The sequence below is a fragment of the Scatophagus argus genome, chromosome 7 (assembly GCF_020382885.2).
Source record: "Scatophagus argus isolate fScaArg1 chromosome 7, fScaArg1.pri, whole genome shotgun sequence".
Taxonomy (NCBI): domain Eukaryota; kingdom Metazoa; phylum Chordata; class Actinopteri; family Scatophagidae; genus Scatophagus; species Scatophagus argus.
The window spans coordinates 10,845,821-10,861,579 of record NC_058499.1 but is presented as its reverse complement, the minus strand read 5'-3'; the positions used below and the strand labels follow the sequence as shown (position 1 = coordinate 10,861,579).

Sequence of the window (15,759 nt, the reverse complement as noted above, 5' to 3'; positions counted from 1 at the left end):
ATGAAAACAACGAAAGAAATTAACGTTAAACGCTTTTCAGCACTCCCATTGTAAGTGCATGACATGAGCGCACAGTCGAGCCCAATGCATGCTGGGATGTGTAGGCGCTGCGGAAACGACAAGGACACAATCATCTCAGTGTTTCACATTTTATTTTATTTCTGAGCATATGAAGGCATAAGACAAATTATCAACACAATTTAAAGAGTGTGTGTGTGTGTGTATCAATATACAATATATTACAAAACTGGTCCATTCAGTATTGATAATGTGTGTGGTAGAAAAATACAAGTAATTATTGGTCACTCACATGACCTTTGAGATGACTTAAGTTATACTGTACAAAATGTAAGCTTGTTAATCTATCAGGATCATGTTTGTTGGTCAGACATCAATAAAAAAAAAACCTCTTGACTCTTGAAAGTCTGACTTCATTGTCCACTCATCACTGCAGTCCGTTCATCATTGTCTGGGCCTGCTTGAGTTCTATAGAAACACATCGAGAAAAAAAAATATTATCACAACATAATTGTGACCAATAACATTGTTTTCAATGGAACATCTGTGAGAAAAGATGCAGAACTAACCTGCAAGCATGACTCTGAACTTGTCAGCCGACACAGAAACAACAGTCGTCTCTGTGGAGCCTGACACTGCTCCTTGTGTTTGCAGTTTTAGCTGAATCACTGGTTCATTCACCTCCCTCAGCTCACTGGAACTCAGAGTGTAGTCAACACGCCAGGACACAGCGTCCAGTCGCCCCACTGAAATTCATCATAGAGCAGATTTGTTGCATCCATTTGTCAGAGCTTAGTCAGCAGCCTCACAGAAGACACCTCTTCTCATCTGATACATTTGTCTTCCTCTTTGTAAAGGGCAGTCCAGACAGAAATACTTACGCCTCAGGCTCGTCTCTCTTAGTTTGTCTTGCAGTGCAGAGTGCTTGTCTTCATATGATTTGCAGAGGCCTGTTGTGTGTTCTGAAAGAACGCAGGTGAGTGTGTAATTACTAGCCAATCCAGGGTTAATTTTAAGTGGTGCATCATCACATAAAAATGTGAACCATCAGTAGAGGACATTAATGCAGTGTTAACCAATCGATAAGAGGAAAAAAGTAAAACAGCCACAAAGTAGCTGACTAGTCTTAACACATAAAGCAGATATCCTCACAACACAGTCTTCAGCAAGCAGGGAGCTGACTGTGAGTGTTTTACTATACACTTCAATCAGCGTTGTGTCTATCCTCTACATTGTGCATGCACCATCCCTCCCAGCTGGGTTTTGTCATTGTTTAGTTACATAATAGACAATAACACAATGCAGCGAAGTCGGATAAAAACACAATAGGCTGTGGTTTGGAATGTGTATGCCTCAGGAACTGGAAATGAGGTCATTGTTTCTGTACAGATATCTGCTTGTAGTCATATTCTGATATTTAATGTTAAAAAATGTTACACTGAAGTACATTAAAGAAATAATTAAGATATTTTTGGACCACTGCTCTGCTTTACCACCAATAAACAGCCTCTCACTTAAAATAGATTACGCAACTTACTCGTCATTTTTATAGCAAACATGGGGAACCCCTGTAGACTAACCTTTAGGCAGACCAAGCTGCTGCAGCTCACTGGACAGAGATTCACTGTCAACATCATGCTTTGCTGCACTGGAGAAAATGAAGCTGAGAACTGCCACACTAGCTTTGATGTCTCCACTCTCTGCAAAATGTATTAATGTCATCAATGCATGTTATACAGCAAAATATATTAAATGAGTTACATTTACTGTAGTAACAGTGGTAGTGGAATAACTAAGTACAACTTTGAGTGCTTTTACGACACTATGTTTCAGAGGCAAATATTCTGTATTAACTTTTACTCCGCTACATTTATCGACTATAATAAGCTATAATTACAAGTCACTCTGGAGATTAAGCTTTTGCTCAGAAATCATACAGTATGATAAAAAAAAACCAATGTAATGTATTGATTTGAAATAAAACACCTAAACAGTTTTTAAAGCTGATTCTCCTTTAACATGCAGCTCAATAAAATGCTGCACAAATAAAAGCACTGACGAAGGACTTCTTCCACTAATCTGAAATATGTTTTATCTGTAATGGAGTATTTTTTATATATCTTTAACTTTCGTAAACGATTTGAATATTTCTTCACACTATAACCTAACAAGACGGAGACTTACCAAACTTTGCATCTGCAGTAAGCTTTGCAACTTTGTCATACTAAAAAAAAAGGAAAGACACCATTGATCAGTAATAGTGAACTGTGTGTATAACGAGTGATTGTGTGGAACTATGTGATGCTCTTACATCAATGCCTTCCCCAAGCAAGTCCTTCAGCACTTGAGCACAGAGGAGTTTCATTTTGACACTTGACTGTTACATTAGTGATGCAGAAGACACATATATTAGCAAAACTATAAAGCGACAATGAAAAACATAACATTGCTTTATCGTTGACATTTCGTGATTACTCACAATCTTTGCTAATGTGCTTATTTCGGCAAGTACCCAATCTGGGCAGTCCAAATCTCCACAGAAACGGAACCTCTACAACACACATCACAGAAATGTTGTTTGCCTTACTGTAACAAAAGCCAGTCTTATTGTAACGCTAGCGTTTACATTAGCCAGCCAATATTAAAAGCTATCAACTAGCCTAGCCTGCTAGCTAAATAAAAGCCGGAGTAAACAGCGATAGTGTTTAGGTAAACGATAACCTAAGAGATTTATAAAACATAAGAATAAAATGCCTTATAATAAAACTGTCTTCTAAATAAACAACTACTGCTGAATAGTACGTTTATTAAAAGTGTTTACCATTGCAGTCAGTCAGCTGAGCAGTCAAACGCCGAACAGGAAGAACGTTGATCTTGCTCGCATCCGATTGGACGATGGGAATGAGGGGCGGGGCTTGGATATCATCACCGACAAGATGGTCATTACAGAAAACAATATTAACATCTTTACCACTATAGGACCTTTCAAAACTAACTTACAAGTGATTTTCAAAAGGGGATAACATGTTTTAAATGCCATCAGTTAAAGTGAGTCTTGAGAAGATATTTAAAAGACAACACTGAGTTTTGCTTGCCTGAAATCCCTGGTGTGGAAACTTCACAGCTGAGGTGCCCAGACAGCAGTCCTTTGTAAAAGCAGAACTGCACTACTTCAGTCACCTGAGCATCAGAAGACTCTGAATCAAAAATAACATCAGATTTGGGCCTATTTTTTAACATTACATAAGACACCCAGATTTGAGGAGAGATATGTGAGTGGCAAATGATAAATACATCTTTTTAGTGTCTTAGATTTTATTTTCCCTGTGTGGTCTAAACGTATTAAACATTCATTCATTAACTGTCACAGTGAACCTGCTGGCTAACTTACTTCGAGATGAGATATTCCCAGCCTTCACACTTGGCATGCTTAATGCTGGGAGGTTCAGATAAGATGAGGACCTTGTAGATGTTCTAGACTTCTCTGATAAGACTCGGTGAGAAATGACATTGACCAAGAGCTACCCACATTCTCTTGCCTCCTCCCTAGTGGGGAGATAATATATGATTCAGAAGCACATACTGTATAAAGCAGAACAAATGCACTTGTACTGCAGGTTTTTGGTATTTGTCTGTGTTCGTGTACATGCTGTACTAAGTTCTTCCCTGATATCAGATCTGGGTTGTAATAAACATGAAAATTTAAGGACTTCAGGGTTGATTCTCTTCTGTATGATGGGTTTTGATTTTTGAAGTTTGAAGTTTTTTTTTAAGAAAAAATTGACTGTGCAGTAAATTAGCCTGAAGTGCTGCTTGTCAGATGAAGTGATCAGCTTCATCACTGATCTGTCCTCTCTCCCCCTTCCTCTTCACTATCTACACCACAGACTTTAAGCACTGCACAGAGACCTGCCATCTTCAGAAACTTTCTGATGACTCTGCAGTGGTTGGGTGTATCACTGGGGGGATGAGAGAGAGTACAGGATGGTAGTGGACAACTTTGTCACATGGAGCGGGAAAAACCACCTACAGCTCCATGTGACAAAGACTAAGGAGGAGTACAAATACCTGGGGGTGTACTTGGACCACAAACTGGACTGGTGCAAGAACGTGGGCACTGTTTACAGAACGGGCCAGAGCCGCCTCTATTTTCTGAGGCGGCTGAGGTCCTTCAACATCTGCAGGATGATGCTGAGGTTGTTCTATGAGTCGGTGGTGTCCAGTGCCATCACATATGCTGTTGCCTGCTGGGGCAGCTGCCTGAGGGTGAGGGACACTAACAGACTCAATAGAATCATTAAGAAGGCCAGCCATGTTGTGGGAGAGGAACTGGACTCTCTGACAGTGGTGTCTGAGAGGAGGATGTTGTCCAAAGTAAGGACTATATTGGGCTGTCCCTCTCACCCTCTTCACAATGTGCTGATCAGCTACAGGAGCTCGTTCAGCAACAGACTCCCACGATGCACCACAGAGCGACACAGGAAATCATTCCTGCCTGTCGCCATCAAACTGTTAAACTCAGCACTGTGACGGACACACTCACTCACTTTATATATACAATGTATATATTGTTTTTACACATGTACATACCTGTACTTTTAAAATTTTTAAATTTTGAACACATGTAAATACCTGTACTTTTAGATTTTAGATTTATACTTATCTTGTTTTGTTTATCCTACTTTTATACCTTTCACTTATCTTTCTTGGTCGGGAATACTGCAAGTGCAATGTCTGTACGAAAAAGAATTTCCCTTTGGGGATAAATAAAGGAATTCTGATTCTAATTCTGAATATCAATACTCCAGTGTGTTTAGGCCAGTGTGTTTATGTGCAGTCGTAGATTCCCAAATAGAACAACTGTTCACTTTGTTTATTAAAAATGTGCATTTCATTTCGGTTGGTGCTGTTTAAAGCACTCCTGTCCTGCGGTCACCTTACAGCCTGCACGGACCGTATCTGTATCTGTACACTTAGACCTGTATGACATTTTCTCATTTTTTTAATTGCCCAGAACTCACGGCAACCGTTTTAAGTCGTATTTAGGTATTGGCGTACATTAGCTTTGTTTTACGCATTTCATGTCCCTCGTTAAAACCTCTGAGGCTGCAGTGCTGTAGTGACGCACTCGCATTAGCTGACAGGAGGATAAACGACTCATAAATCATGTAACCTTACCTTTGACTGATTTATTCTATCTCATCTGTTTGAGAGAATGTAAATCATTTATTGCTTAAAAAAATACTTACACCCCTAACGACGAGCGTGGGTGGGAGGAGGAGGGGGAGGAGGAGTCGTCTTTCGAAAGTCTGCTCTTCAACGCGCCCTCTTTATCCTCCTCAGTCCGACAAGGTCTTTGGACAGCACATATGATTAGAATGAATTCAATGTGCACAATTTAAGCAACATAATGATCCGATTTGTTTTAATCTATATCTGGTTTGCTGGGGAGTTTCAACTCGTCCGTGGTATTGCTGGGAGAGACACGCCGGCTCTTGGCTCAAAGGATAACCCCAGACTTCTCAGCAAAGGTAACGTCCACCTTGCCACTTCATCACCATTACAAATTAGTTAAAACGATTACGCAAGACATAATATCAAATGAGTGTAAACAGTAGTCAAGGACTGAACACCGTCTTCAAATCCCTTTTAAGCCTGTATTTTGGTGCAGTCCAGTCCTCCTTAAATCTTATGACGATAGAGCAGTGCACTCACTGAGATAGCGCAGCCTACATTCACTGTCATCTTTGTCATCTTTCCAGGAGTAAAACTTTGTAACATGACCCTTTTATTCCCTTAGATTTCATCAGTGACAGATTTCACTATCCGGTCTACCAGAACCACACTGTGTTTTTATATCAGGAGGATTCTGGGGAGTTGTACGTTGGAGCTACTGATTTTGTGTTAAAGCTTGATGTGAATGACTATCATATTAAAGAGGTGGGTGCTTTTGAATGAACAGTTTTTGAAGTGCGGTTTTTATTTGCTCTTTTCACTTGACTGGACAGTTTTCATCGAGCAGTCTAATGGTTTATTGATAGGCTTTCAGCTAAATTTCTGTGTTGCAGCTGGGGTGATAATGAGATGCTGTATTGTATAACGGATAGTTGTCAAAGCCCCTGTTGAACAATGGGTCTGTTTGGCAGCACATTTACTGACGACCTTTGAAAGCCAGCTGATGGTGACAGAACAGACCTTATGACATGAGACTTTCTCCAATAATCCTAAAATGTATTCAAATTAATTCTCTTAAAGTGAATGAACAATAAACTAGTAATTCTTGATTTGCCAAGAAACTACAGTGGCCACATTTCTGACCATGAACTACACATAGATCTTGTCACCATGGGAGCAGAAAATATCATCTCGAGTGGAAAAGGTTCTGCTAAAGAGAGCTGAGAAAATAATCTGAGTTCATTTTTATCTATCATCCAACTATTTCAAATAATGCCAAAAATGCCAGTTTTTTGGACAGAGCTTTGTATGCAACATGCTTTGATTATTAGGTGATAAGGACTTTTTGAAACTGTTTATTTCTTATGCGTGATGTCTCATTTAAAACAATCCCTGAATACTTAATCATGTTGATTTGTCTACCAACTGATGTCTGCTGCAGATATTTCCTCTGAACACTACAGGGAAACATCAGTGCAAAGAGGTTAGTGATGAGAGAATGACGAGTCATACAAGCAGAAAAAACTGTTCAATAAGTTTGAATCAAATATGGATTCAGTTGTGTATGAGGAGTTAACAGTGACATTCCTTGTGTTGCAGGACACTTGTCAAAATGTTATTACTGTCATTGAGAAGTTTCAGGACAGCGTGTTTGTCTGTGGAACTAACGGACACAATCCACAGTGTTGGAAACTTGTGAGTGTATATGTTGCACTTATTATCACATCTGTGTAATGTACAGCAGTTTTGGTGACTGGGTAATTTTACCAACAATCTCGGGGAAAAGCTGATCAAAGTAAACTTTAATTAGCATCCTGTCTGTAATTTCAAAAGGTCTTGTGTTATTTTTTTTCATCACAGTTGTCTAAGGATTTACTTTTGCTGTTCTACAGTTTTCTTCAGTGAACAATCGCTCTCATGAAATAGTGAAGAGTTATGAGGGGACAGGCATCTCTCCATTTGTGTACACACAGAACTCCCTGTCTCTCACAGTAGGTATGTTCAACACAGCTTTTGAAGGTTTAAAAATGTGACTGTGTGGGATGCAGACTTATGTAACCACATAAGTCGAGTCACGCTTCGTAGCGTTTCAAGTCACTGCATTTTCACAGAAATATACTCAATTATTGAATATCTTTGCTTATTCTCATGTGATGTTAGAGGGTGATCTGTATTCAGCTGCACCTTTGGCTGCGGATGGAAGTTCATTACAGTTCAGAAGGAAAGCTGGCACCAGGACTAATGTCTGGATGTACGACAGCTGGGTCTCAGGTGGGTGGATGACTGAATGCAACTTACAATGAGAGCACACCAAATTAAATATAAAAAGAAAGTGAATTAGCAGGGGGTTATTTATTGCTGTTGATTTTGTATGAAGTTTTGTTTCTGTTCCTTAAGTTTCTTCCTGTTCAGCCCTTTTTCTTTTGTTCTCACGGGTCAAGTTTTTTTTTTTTATTTCACTTGTAATGACGCCACAGTGTACAAGAAATAGCTGTCCGTTTACTGTACACTGTGTCACATGTAGGTAACAATGTTCTCCTTTTATAGAGCCCACGTTCATCTCTGCATCCTGGGTGAAAAGGAATGAAGACCCTGACAATGAAAAAATTTATATCTTTTTTCGCGAAAAGAATTTGGATAACAACCCGGAGGCTGACCCCTGGATATCGAGGGTTGCCAGAGTTTGTAAAGTAAGTTGGACACTGGAAGAGACTCACTGCAGCTCTAATTTTATTAGACTACTGCAGTAAATTCTCCCAAACCTCTTTAGCTTAGCTTCAGTGATCAAGCTAACAGCCATCCACATCTTCAAGTCTGGACTTAGTTTCATTAGATTAAATTACACATGTACTGTACACCTTTCATGATATTCTGATACACTTTTAATTTCTTCTGTTTGCTAATAGAATTAATAGAAATTGAGCTGTGGGACACTTCAGCAGACTTTGATGTTGTGTCTGCCCTTCCTGAGTTTGCCAGAGAAAAGAGATGAAAGGCCACCAACGCTCAAAGCAATTTCAGTTGATATTGGTTTGATCTTTGTGTCTTACAGAAACAATGAATAATGTCAGCCACCATTTATAGTTTCCTGAATCATGTAGGTCAGGTATAATATGCTCATACTGAGGGTGCAGGTTGGTGTAAATACAGTACAGTAGGCAGAGTGCAATCCTGCAGGTCTGTGATTACAATGCCAGGCTTTGACCAAGGCATAATTAAAGTATTTAGCCAGATTAATGTAGTAGTGGGGCCATCTGCTGCAGGGTGGTCTCACTCATTTCACCCACCTGCTGTGCCAACCAATCAGTCTTCTTCTGCCTCAGTTCACTAACCTGGCATGCTGTAATTGTGTTGAAACACAGTCTTTTAAACCCCCTTGTTGTTTTACATCTGTACAAAACAAGACTTGCCCTAAAAGCGGTTAGGTGTCTTGTTCCAGATACAAAACAGTTCTATCAAGTGACTCTTAGTTCAGGTTCATTTTGCAAAGAAAAGATGAAAAGTGAAAGAGCGTCTTCTTGGTGTGATTTATTGGTATCATTTTGCAGGTAGATGAAGGCGGATCAAAAAGATTCTTCCAGAACATGTGGACATCTTTTCTCAAGGCCCGGCTTGTCTGCGGGTTTCCAGAGGAGTCGCTTTATTTCAATCGTCTCCAAGACATTTATGTGATGCATGCTGAGGACTGGCACGACACCAGAGTCTATGCCCTCTTCACAAGCAGCTGGTTAGACAGTTTTCCTTCCTTTATTATCAGTGACTGAGCAGCCAGTTGACAATATGCTGACACAGAATGGCTCTCACCTAAAACTGAAAGCTCAGCATTTCGAAATGCTTTTCACCCACGGAGGCAAAACGAACCCTGGCCTGTAGATTACGACCTGCCGCGTATGTTGCAGAATAAGTTTTAATGTTAACAAACACCAGGGAGAGTGTGCTTGGCATGTGACCAATTTTAATTAAAAATGAGAAAACAAATTAAAAAAATAAAATCTATTTTGTATGGATCCAGTCTTCAAGCTAATACTGAGCGTTTCATTTCTTCTCCTGCTAACTTTCGGCCTCACATTACGAGATGCACATTTTCGTGAGTGCATTTGTTCACTTAAAGGGTAGCTACCACACTTCTATAAAGTGGAAGGATTTTCGATTTATTCAGATACACAAAGTTTGGTGGAGTTGCAAAAATCTGGTACCAGCCAGTTTTAGGAGAGCTACACCCAAGTTACTCAGTTATTCTTTGAACTTTGCCAAAAGTTTTGTAATCAGTGATCACTTTGACAATATTCTGTAAACAGAAAGAGGGAACAGAACTAAACCATGACCCTAACCACTCCCAAGAAATAATTGGAAGGCCTATACAGATAAAAACTTTAATGCTCAGCTCAGTTATTTTTTTTCTCTTCTAGGAACTCAACAGCAGTATGCATCTATTCAATAGAAATGATTGAAGAAATATTTGAGACGTCAACTTTTAAGGGCTACGACAAAGAGATCCCTGAACCAAGACCAGGAACCGTAAGGATTAGTTTTGTTGCTATGCTGCTGTGCAAAGACAAAATACTTCCCCTAAGGCTTTTATTTGTGTTTCCAACCATCTCATGCGTTCATTTACATTTATTTTGGTCAATCTCTAGTGTATCACATGACTCATTTAAAAAAAAAACATGTTACATAAATGGGTGGGAGGAACCATGGAACATGTGCGTCTTCATTACTTATCTACATCATGTGTGGTTCAGTGTTTCCCTCCATGGATTGCATTCCCAGTTTTTCACATGAGGTCTATTTGAGTTTAGCTTTGTAACTGAGGAAGTAAAGGGGCCACACAAACACAGATTTGCAGAATTTCCTTTTACTGTTGTAAACAGTTACCATTGAGTAACGACTGTTTTTCCTCGACTGACATGGGTTTGTTGCTATGTCTTGTAAAAAAAAAAAAGAAAAAAAAAAGAAACATGCCTTCCATCTGTTCTGCTTATATCTTGAGGAAAATATTTGTCTCCTGTTTGATTTTATTCAACTACAGTTGCCTTCAGTTTTGTGTACCTAAAGAGTCCTTGAACATTTACTTTATGTTCCTGTTCAGTGTGCAGATGACTTTTAAATATGTCCATATATTTTTCAGTGTGTAAAGACAAGCAGAAACCTTCCATTATCCACTGTCAATATGGTGAAGGATTACCCAGAAATGACTGACTGGGTTCACTCCATGGATCATTCAGCTCCGTTTTATGTAAGCAGCTACAACTACACAAAGATAGTTGTGGATCAAGTCCAGGCTGCAGACCAGCGGATGTATAATGTTCTATTTCTATCCACCGGTATGTTCTGGTTGAAAAAAATTACACTGTCCTACAGTTAAATGGCATTCAGTACTTGTGTTTTGCTACTAATATCTTGTGCTTTTCCTTTCTGGCTTGTAATCATACAAATTCCATAACCTCTGCTCAGAACAATAGGCTAAAAATATAGCCGGCAGTATCACTCCCACAATAACGTTTCAAATTACTATTTGTTGTTGTTGTGCTGCTCCCACAGATTCTGGGAATATCCATAAAGTGTTAGAGGCTGGGTCTGAACCTTTTATCATCTCTGAAACACACCTCTTCAGCCACTCAATGATTCAATCAATGAAACTTGACTCCAAAAAGGTAACATTCCCCTAAAATTGCATTTTAAATGTGCTCCCATTGCATATCCATTGTGGTGTTGCAATTAGGGTTTTTTATGGCAGCCCCTGCTCTTAAGCAACAACTTTTTAGGTTACATTAGAGAAAGAGAAAGAAGAGAAATTTAAATTCTCACAGTTTTACATTTTAAAGCTGCACTAATCAGTGTTTTTAATTGAAATTGGAACAAATGACTATGTGCAATAACGATGACAAAGGTCTCTTATGGTAACAAACCATAAACATATATAAAATGAATGAATGAAAGACGCATCTCCACTTCCTCTCACTGTACAAAAGTGAATCGTCATCATTCGGAGCCCATGACTGCAGTAGTGATCGGGTGGTGGAACTGCGGGGTTGAGTTGTCATGCAGTCGTGAGCAGCACTCAGTCGTCAATCATGATGTTTCACCCCTTTTTTATAACATCAAATAACCAATTCAACATAAACATAAAAATATAAATAAAATTCATGTACAGTCAGTGTAACAAACCAACAGAAGAAAACCATCAGACTTTATCTCAGCTCTACAGGATTCATTAGCATCTCATTGTTTTAATTTTGCAGCCTGTTTTGGTTTATTTCAGGTTCTCATCAACCTCATTTTCATTTCCCAACCTGCTTTGCACCAAACAGCAGGCAGACAAAGTTAGCGGCTTGTTGATCATTTAGCTGCCATGAATTTCCCTCATAAGTTGGAGGTGGAGACTAAAACAGAGCTAATGAGGACACAACCCCAAATGCTAATGTTCCTTTGTGTATGTTAGTGTTAGATTTACAGATTGTTGTGCCGTACCCAGCTGGTGAAAAAAAGTCTGTTATTGCAGGTTTAAAGTGAAATCATGTCTCTGTCTTTCTTTGCCCAGAAAAAATTAGTGGTAGGTTTTTCAGAGAAAATTTCCACCATGGACCTCCAGACATGTCAGGAGTACAACAACTCCTGTGAAGAATGTGTTTTGGCCCGGGACCCGTACTGTGCCTGGACGAAGTTCGGATGCACCCCAACTGTCCCGTAAGTGTGGACAGCATCTTGCTCCTTACTAGACTTTTGATGTACTGTACAAAGTCTTTTCATACACGTTTTCATATTAGAGTCAAAAATACTGGAGTAGTTGCTCTTTAGGTGTCCTTTTGAACATTGTAGATACGGACAGATGCTGATTCAGGATGAGAAAAAAAAATCGACATGCAGACTTTTTACAAAATTAGGAAAGATGAAAGGCAATGTCAAAGTTACTCATCACACACAAACAATATACTAAATGGAGTATGTTTTTGTTCACAGAGGAGGCATTCAAAATATCATGGATGGGGAAATAAGTGCATGCCCTTCGTCAGTCAAAGGTAAGTAATGATGAACCTGTCACTCATACCGCCTTTATGGAATCAGGGTTGTAATACACACCTGCTAACACTTCTCTATTTTTTTATTTCTTTAGACCAAAGACAAGTGCACCGGACCAAACGGGAGACAAATTCACCACTATTGGTTGATTTGATAACAGTTCACTCAGTTCCTCTGGGTGTCCCTTTCTATCTGTCCTGTCCGATAGACTCTTACCATGCCGTCTACAACTGGGAGCATGGAGACCTGAGAAGCCCTTGTTTGCAAATGCAGTCTAACTGTCTGCACCTCATCCCTGCCATGGCACAAGAAAACTATGGCAACTACAAGTGTGTTTCCATGGAGAAAAACTTCATCAAAGTGGTGAAAAATTATCAGCTTACAGAGCAGGAGATCACAGGAACCAAAACTGGTAGAGGCCAAACTCCTTTTACTCGTAATTCAGCTGTTGGGCTAAAGCATCATTTATATTGGATCATCCTTGGACTGGCTGCTGCAGTGATGGGGATTTAGGGTGTGCACAAATTAGTAAGTAAAATCTAGCTTCAAAATTTCTACCCAAAGGAAATCCACCCAAACACCAGTGGCTTTCAGTTCATAAGCTGAAGCATGAACACTCCCAGCAACACTCACATGTAAAGGCCAGCTCTTAGCTCCATGATACAGTAGAGGTCTGGAAAAAAGTTCCTGTGTAAATGTCCTCTATGTGCCAGTCAGGTGCTTTGAGGTAAATTACTTGTTACTTGAGTGGAGTCAGCTGCGGACCATTTGAGGGTTCCCATTTTGCTCCCACTCTCATTACAGTCACTGGTTTAGAGGGTTGTTGCAGTGAAACACATTTGCTGCAGTGCAGATAATGTCTAACTTCTGAAATAATAAGCACCTTACATCACTTTTGTCAACAGAAAATGTGTATGTCTTTGAATTTTGGCAGTTGAAGTAGAACAGATTTCAGATGATTGTTGAAGGGAACCGTTTTTACTTCTAAAGTGTGCATATTTATCACTGAAGTCTTAGTTGAGGCATTTTAACCACTCAATAATTTATATTAAAGCGAGACTATTTAACTTTAGTTCAACAGTAGCAGTTGTTCTAACAAGTGACAAATGTGGGATAATGCTAAATGCTTAAATATGAACATTGCATTTACTAGTCGCAAGAGTAGAAAAAGTAGACAATTGGCCTCTCAACATCCATGTTAGAAAAATATCTGGCTAAAGTTTGCTAACACTAACGCATCCAAAAGCTCATAGCAAGCCAGTAACATACTAGCAAACCCACCTGTACTGAGTTTAGCAGTGTTGTGTTTATGGGTTATTTCTTTGTTCACAAGTAATATAGTCTCACTTTAATCAAGAAATTAAGCTATTCTTTAAAACTAAGTTAAATGTATTTATTAAGTAAATTGTATTTTGGTACACTCCTCGTGTTATGTTCTCATTTGGTTCTAAGAAGTGTTGTATTCACCTTAGAATGAGCCTCATATATGTACAGAGCTAGAATTATCACGATAAAACAAGGGAGATGAAGATACATAACACTATTCAAGCAATCAACTCATAAGTGGTTTTAAAAGAAGTAATTTTTTTTCCTTAGTAGGTCATGCCTACATCAGGCTCAGTAAACCACGTGCTGTCTGGTCAGAGGACTGGCATTTGTAAGGATCTTTTGTTTAATCTGTCTTGTACCTGGATTCAAAGTCTCAACTCTGCTAATGACCAAGTGAGTACATCTTATCTACACCAGGAGAGGAAATTATGACACAAATACTGCACACAGTATCACTATCACTGATTGGGTGAAAATCCTGTGGTCATGAGTAATTCCACCCAATTTTGCCCTTTATGAAGGAAACGTGGTTTAGATGCGTAAACAGAATTCTCCAAAGTATTTCATTTTCTAGAGCCATCAAGATTACACAACTACATTCTACAGTCCTGTTGGTTTGTTTGTGGACACACCCTGCTGTCACACAAGTAACCATTTCCTCTTCATTACAGTAATGACTTATTAAGCGAATACCACAAACTGTCAGTTCTTTTCATCTGAGGTTACAACAAAGACTTGGGATAGAGTAAAATTCTTATTTTGTTCGCCCAGCAGTGTGAGGAACAACTTGAATATGGATGATTCATCTGCGGTACACGTGTCATGCTGTGAGGTCACTTTAATGAAGCTCATGGAGTGTTAAGCCGCAGCTGACACAACACTTGACCTAATAGTCAAGTGGTTAGGTGTGTACCAGGCCTGTAGACTGTATTCAGCTCAGAAGGTCACTCATAGTCTGTGTGGAAATGTAAATATGTTTTAACGGATCTGTGATGTAACATAATTTGTCTGCGGTTTCTACATGAGTCATTGCTTATGCCTATTTAATTCAATCCAGAGCCTGATCCCGTGTCAAAATTGTGTTCAGTTTCATACTGAAAAATTACCAGCATCACTATTTTTAGAGGCACTCTCAGTATGACTGCCTCTTAACTGTCACCAGCTCTGAGTCCAGATGGCAACACACAGTAATCTACGTCTGTCTGTCTGATATAAGTGCAAGTGGACCTTCATCCGTAGATGACCTTGGCTACAATTTACTATTTCATGATTTCCTGTTGTGCTTTAACAGGAAAGAGAGTCAAAGTGTAGGGAATAATGGAACAAAAACAAAAATCTTTTTTTTCAAGTAAGGAAGCCCTGGCTGGAACCACACCCTGTGGAATAAAAACGAATTGTACTAATGAACTTATAAACATATGGAAGAATGATACATTTTAGAACGTATAAAATTACGGATATGCAATCGAAAATAGGTATTATTTGCATGAATAATCTAAAATATACCTATTTTGTTAAAAACAAAAAAATAAACAGATTCTGCAGTTGCAGTCTTTTAACAGCAGGGGTCATTGTTGTATAATAGAAGTGATAACAATTCCTCCCATTCATACTGGCAATTAAGCGATTCGTTCCCCGGTTTACCTTCAACAGAAGTGATAGGAGGGAAATCTCTAGTGCCTTTTCAGTGCAAAGATTCCAAAGCTCAGCAAGTTAATACCAGGCTTTGGTTTGTCTGAGTTAATCAAATCAAATATGTTACAAAGTTACTGTAGTGATGATTAGTGTAGATTCTCACTATGAGAAATCGACATTATCACTGAAAATATGTTAACCCTAACCCTTTTAACGGGGGGAGGGGGGCTGCTTGAGGTGGTGGTGCTGGAGCTGCTCTTTTTGGCTGAGGATGGTTCAGGTGCAGCTCCTCTCTCGTAGAAGCGAGTTCTCTCCCCATAGCCTGTCTATGATGTGCACCTCTTCTCTTACAACATCAAGATCAACTTCACAATAGACAACTTCTGTGTCTTGCTGCAGCTCCTGGACCTCTTCTCCTGAAATCAGGCCTTCATCTCATTCTTCATCTGGGTGCACTGGTAAAAAAAATAATCCCATACCAGCCTGCAGCAACTGATCTTGGCACCAACCCTTCTCAGAGTACACAGGACCAGGAAGCTCTGAACACAGTATTTACTAAGCATTGCCCAGATGCAAGCATAC

At 39.3% G+C, this 15,759-nt stretch overlaps 2 protein-coding genes across 2 annotated transcripts; one reads left to right on the top strand and one right to left on the bottom strand.

Annotated features, from left to right (window-relative positions):
- Window positions 1–135: 135 nt before the first annotated feature.
- commd4 (COMM domain containing 4) lies at window positions 136–2,986 on the bottom strand. The gene is made up of 8 exons (XM_046394281.1): window positions 2,840–2,986; window positions 2,498–2,569; window positions 2,330–2,395; window positions 2,203–2,242; window positions 1,599–1,718; window positions 900–980; window positions 588–764; window positions 136–486 (listed from the first exon to the last, which is right to left on the bottom strand). Exons 1-8 carry the CDS (start codon window positions 2,840–2,842, stop codon window positions 446–448), a joined length of 600 nt encoding a protein of 199 aa, XP_046250237.1. The 5' UTR covers window positions 2,843–2,986; the 3' UTR covers window positions 136–445.
- Window positions 2,987–5,315: 2,329 nt separating this feature from the next.
- sema7a (semaphorin 7A) lies at window positions 5,316–13,633 on the top strand. Its single transcript, XM_046394686.1, has 14 exons — window positions 5,316–5,549; window positions 5,819–5,958; window positions 6,635–6,676; window positions 6,793–6,888; window positions 7,086–7,188; window positions 7,354–7,464; window positions 7,741–7,883; window positions 8,742–8,920; window positions 9,603–9,711; window positions 10,322–10,517; window positions 10,735–10,847; window positions 11,735–11,880; window positions 12,154–12,212; window positions 12,308–13,633. The coding sequence occupies exons 1-14, from the start codon at window positions 5,429–5,431 to the stop codon at window positions 12,724–12,726; spliced, it is 1,977 nt and encodes a 658-aa protein (XP_046250642.1). The 5' UTR covers window positions 5,316–5,428; the 3' UTR covers window positions 12,727–13,633.
- Window positions 13,634–15,759: the final 2,126 nt, after the last annotated feature.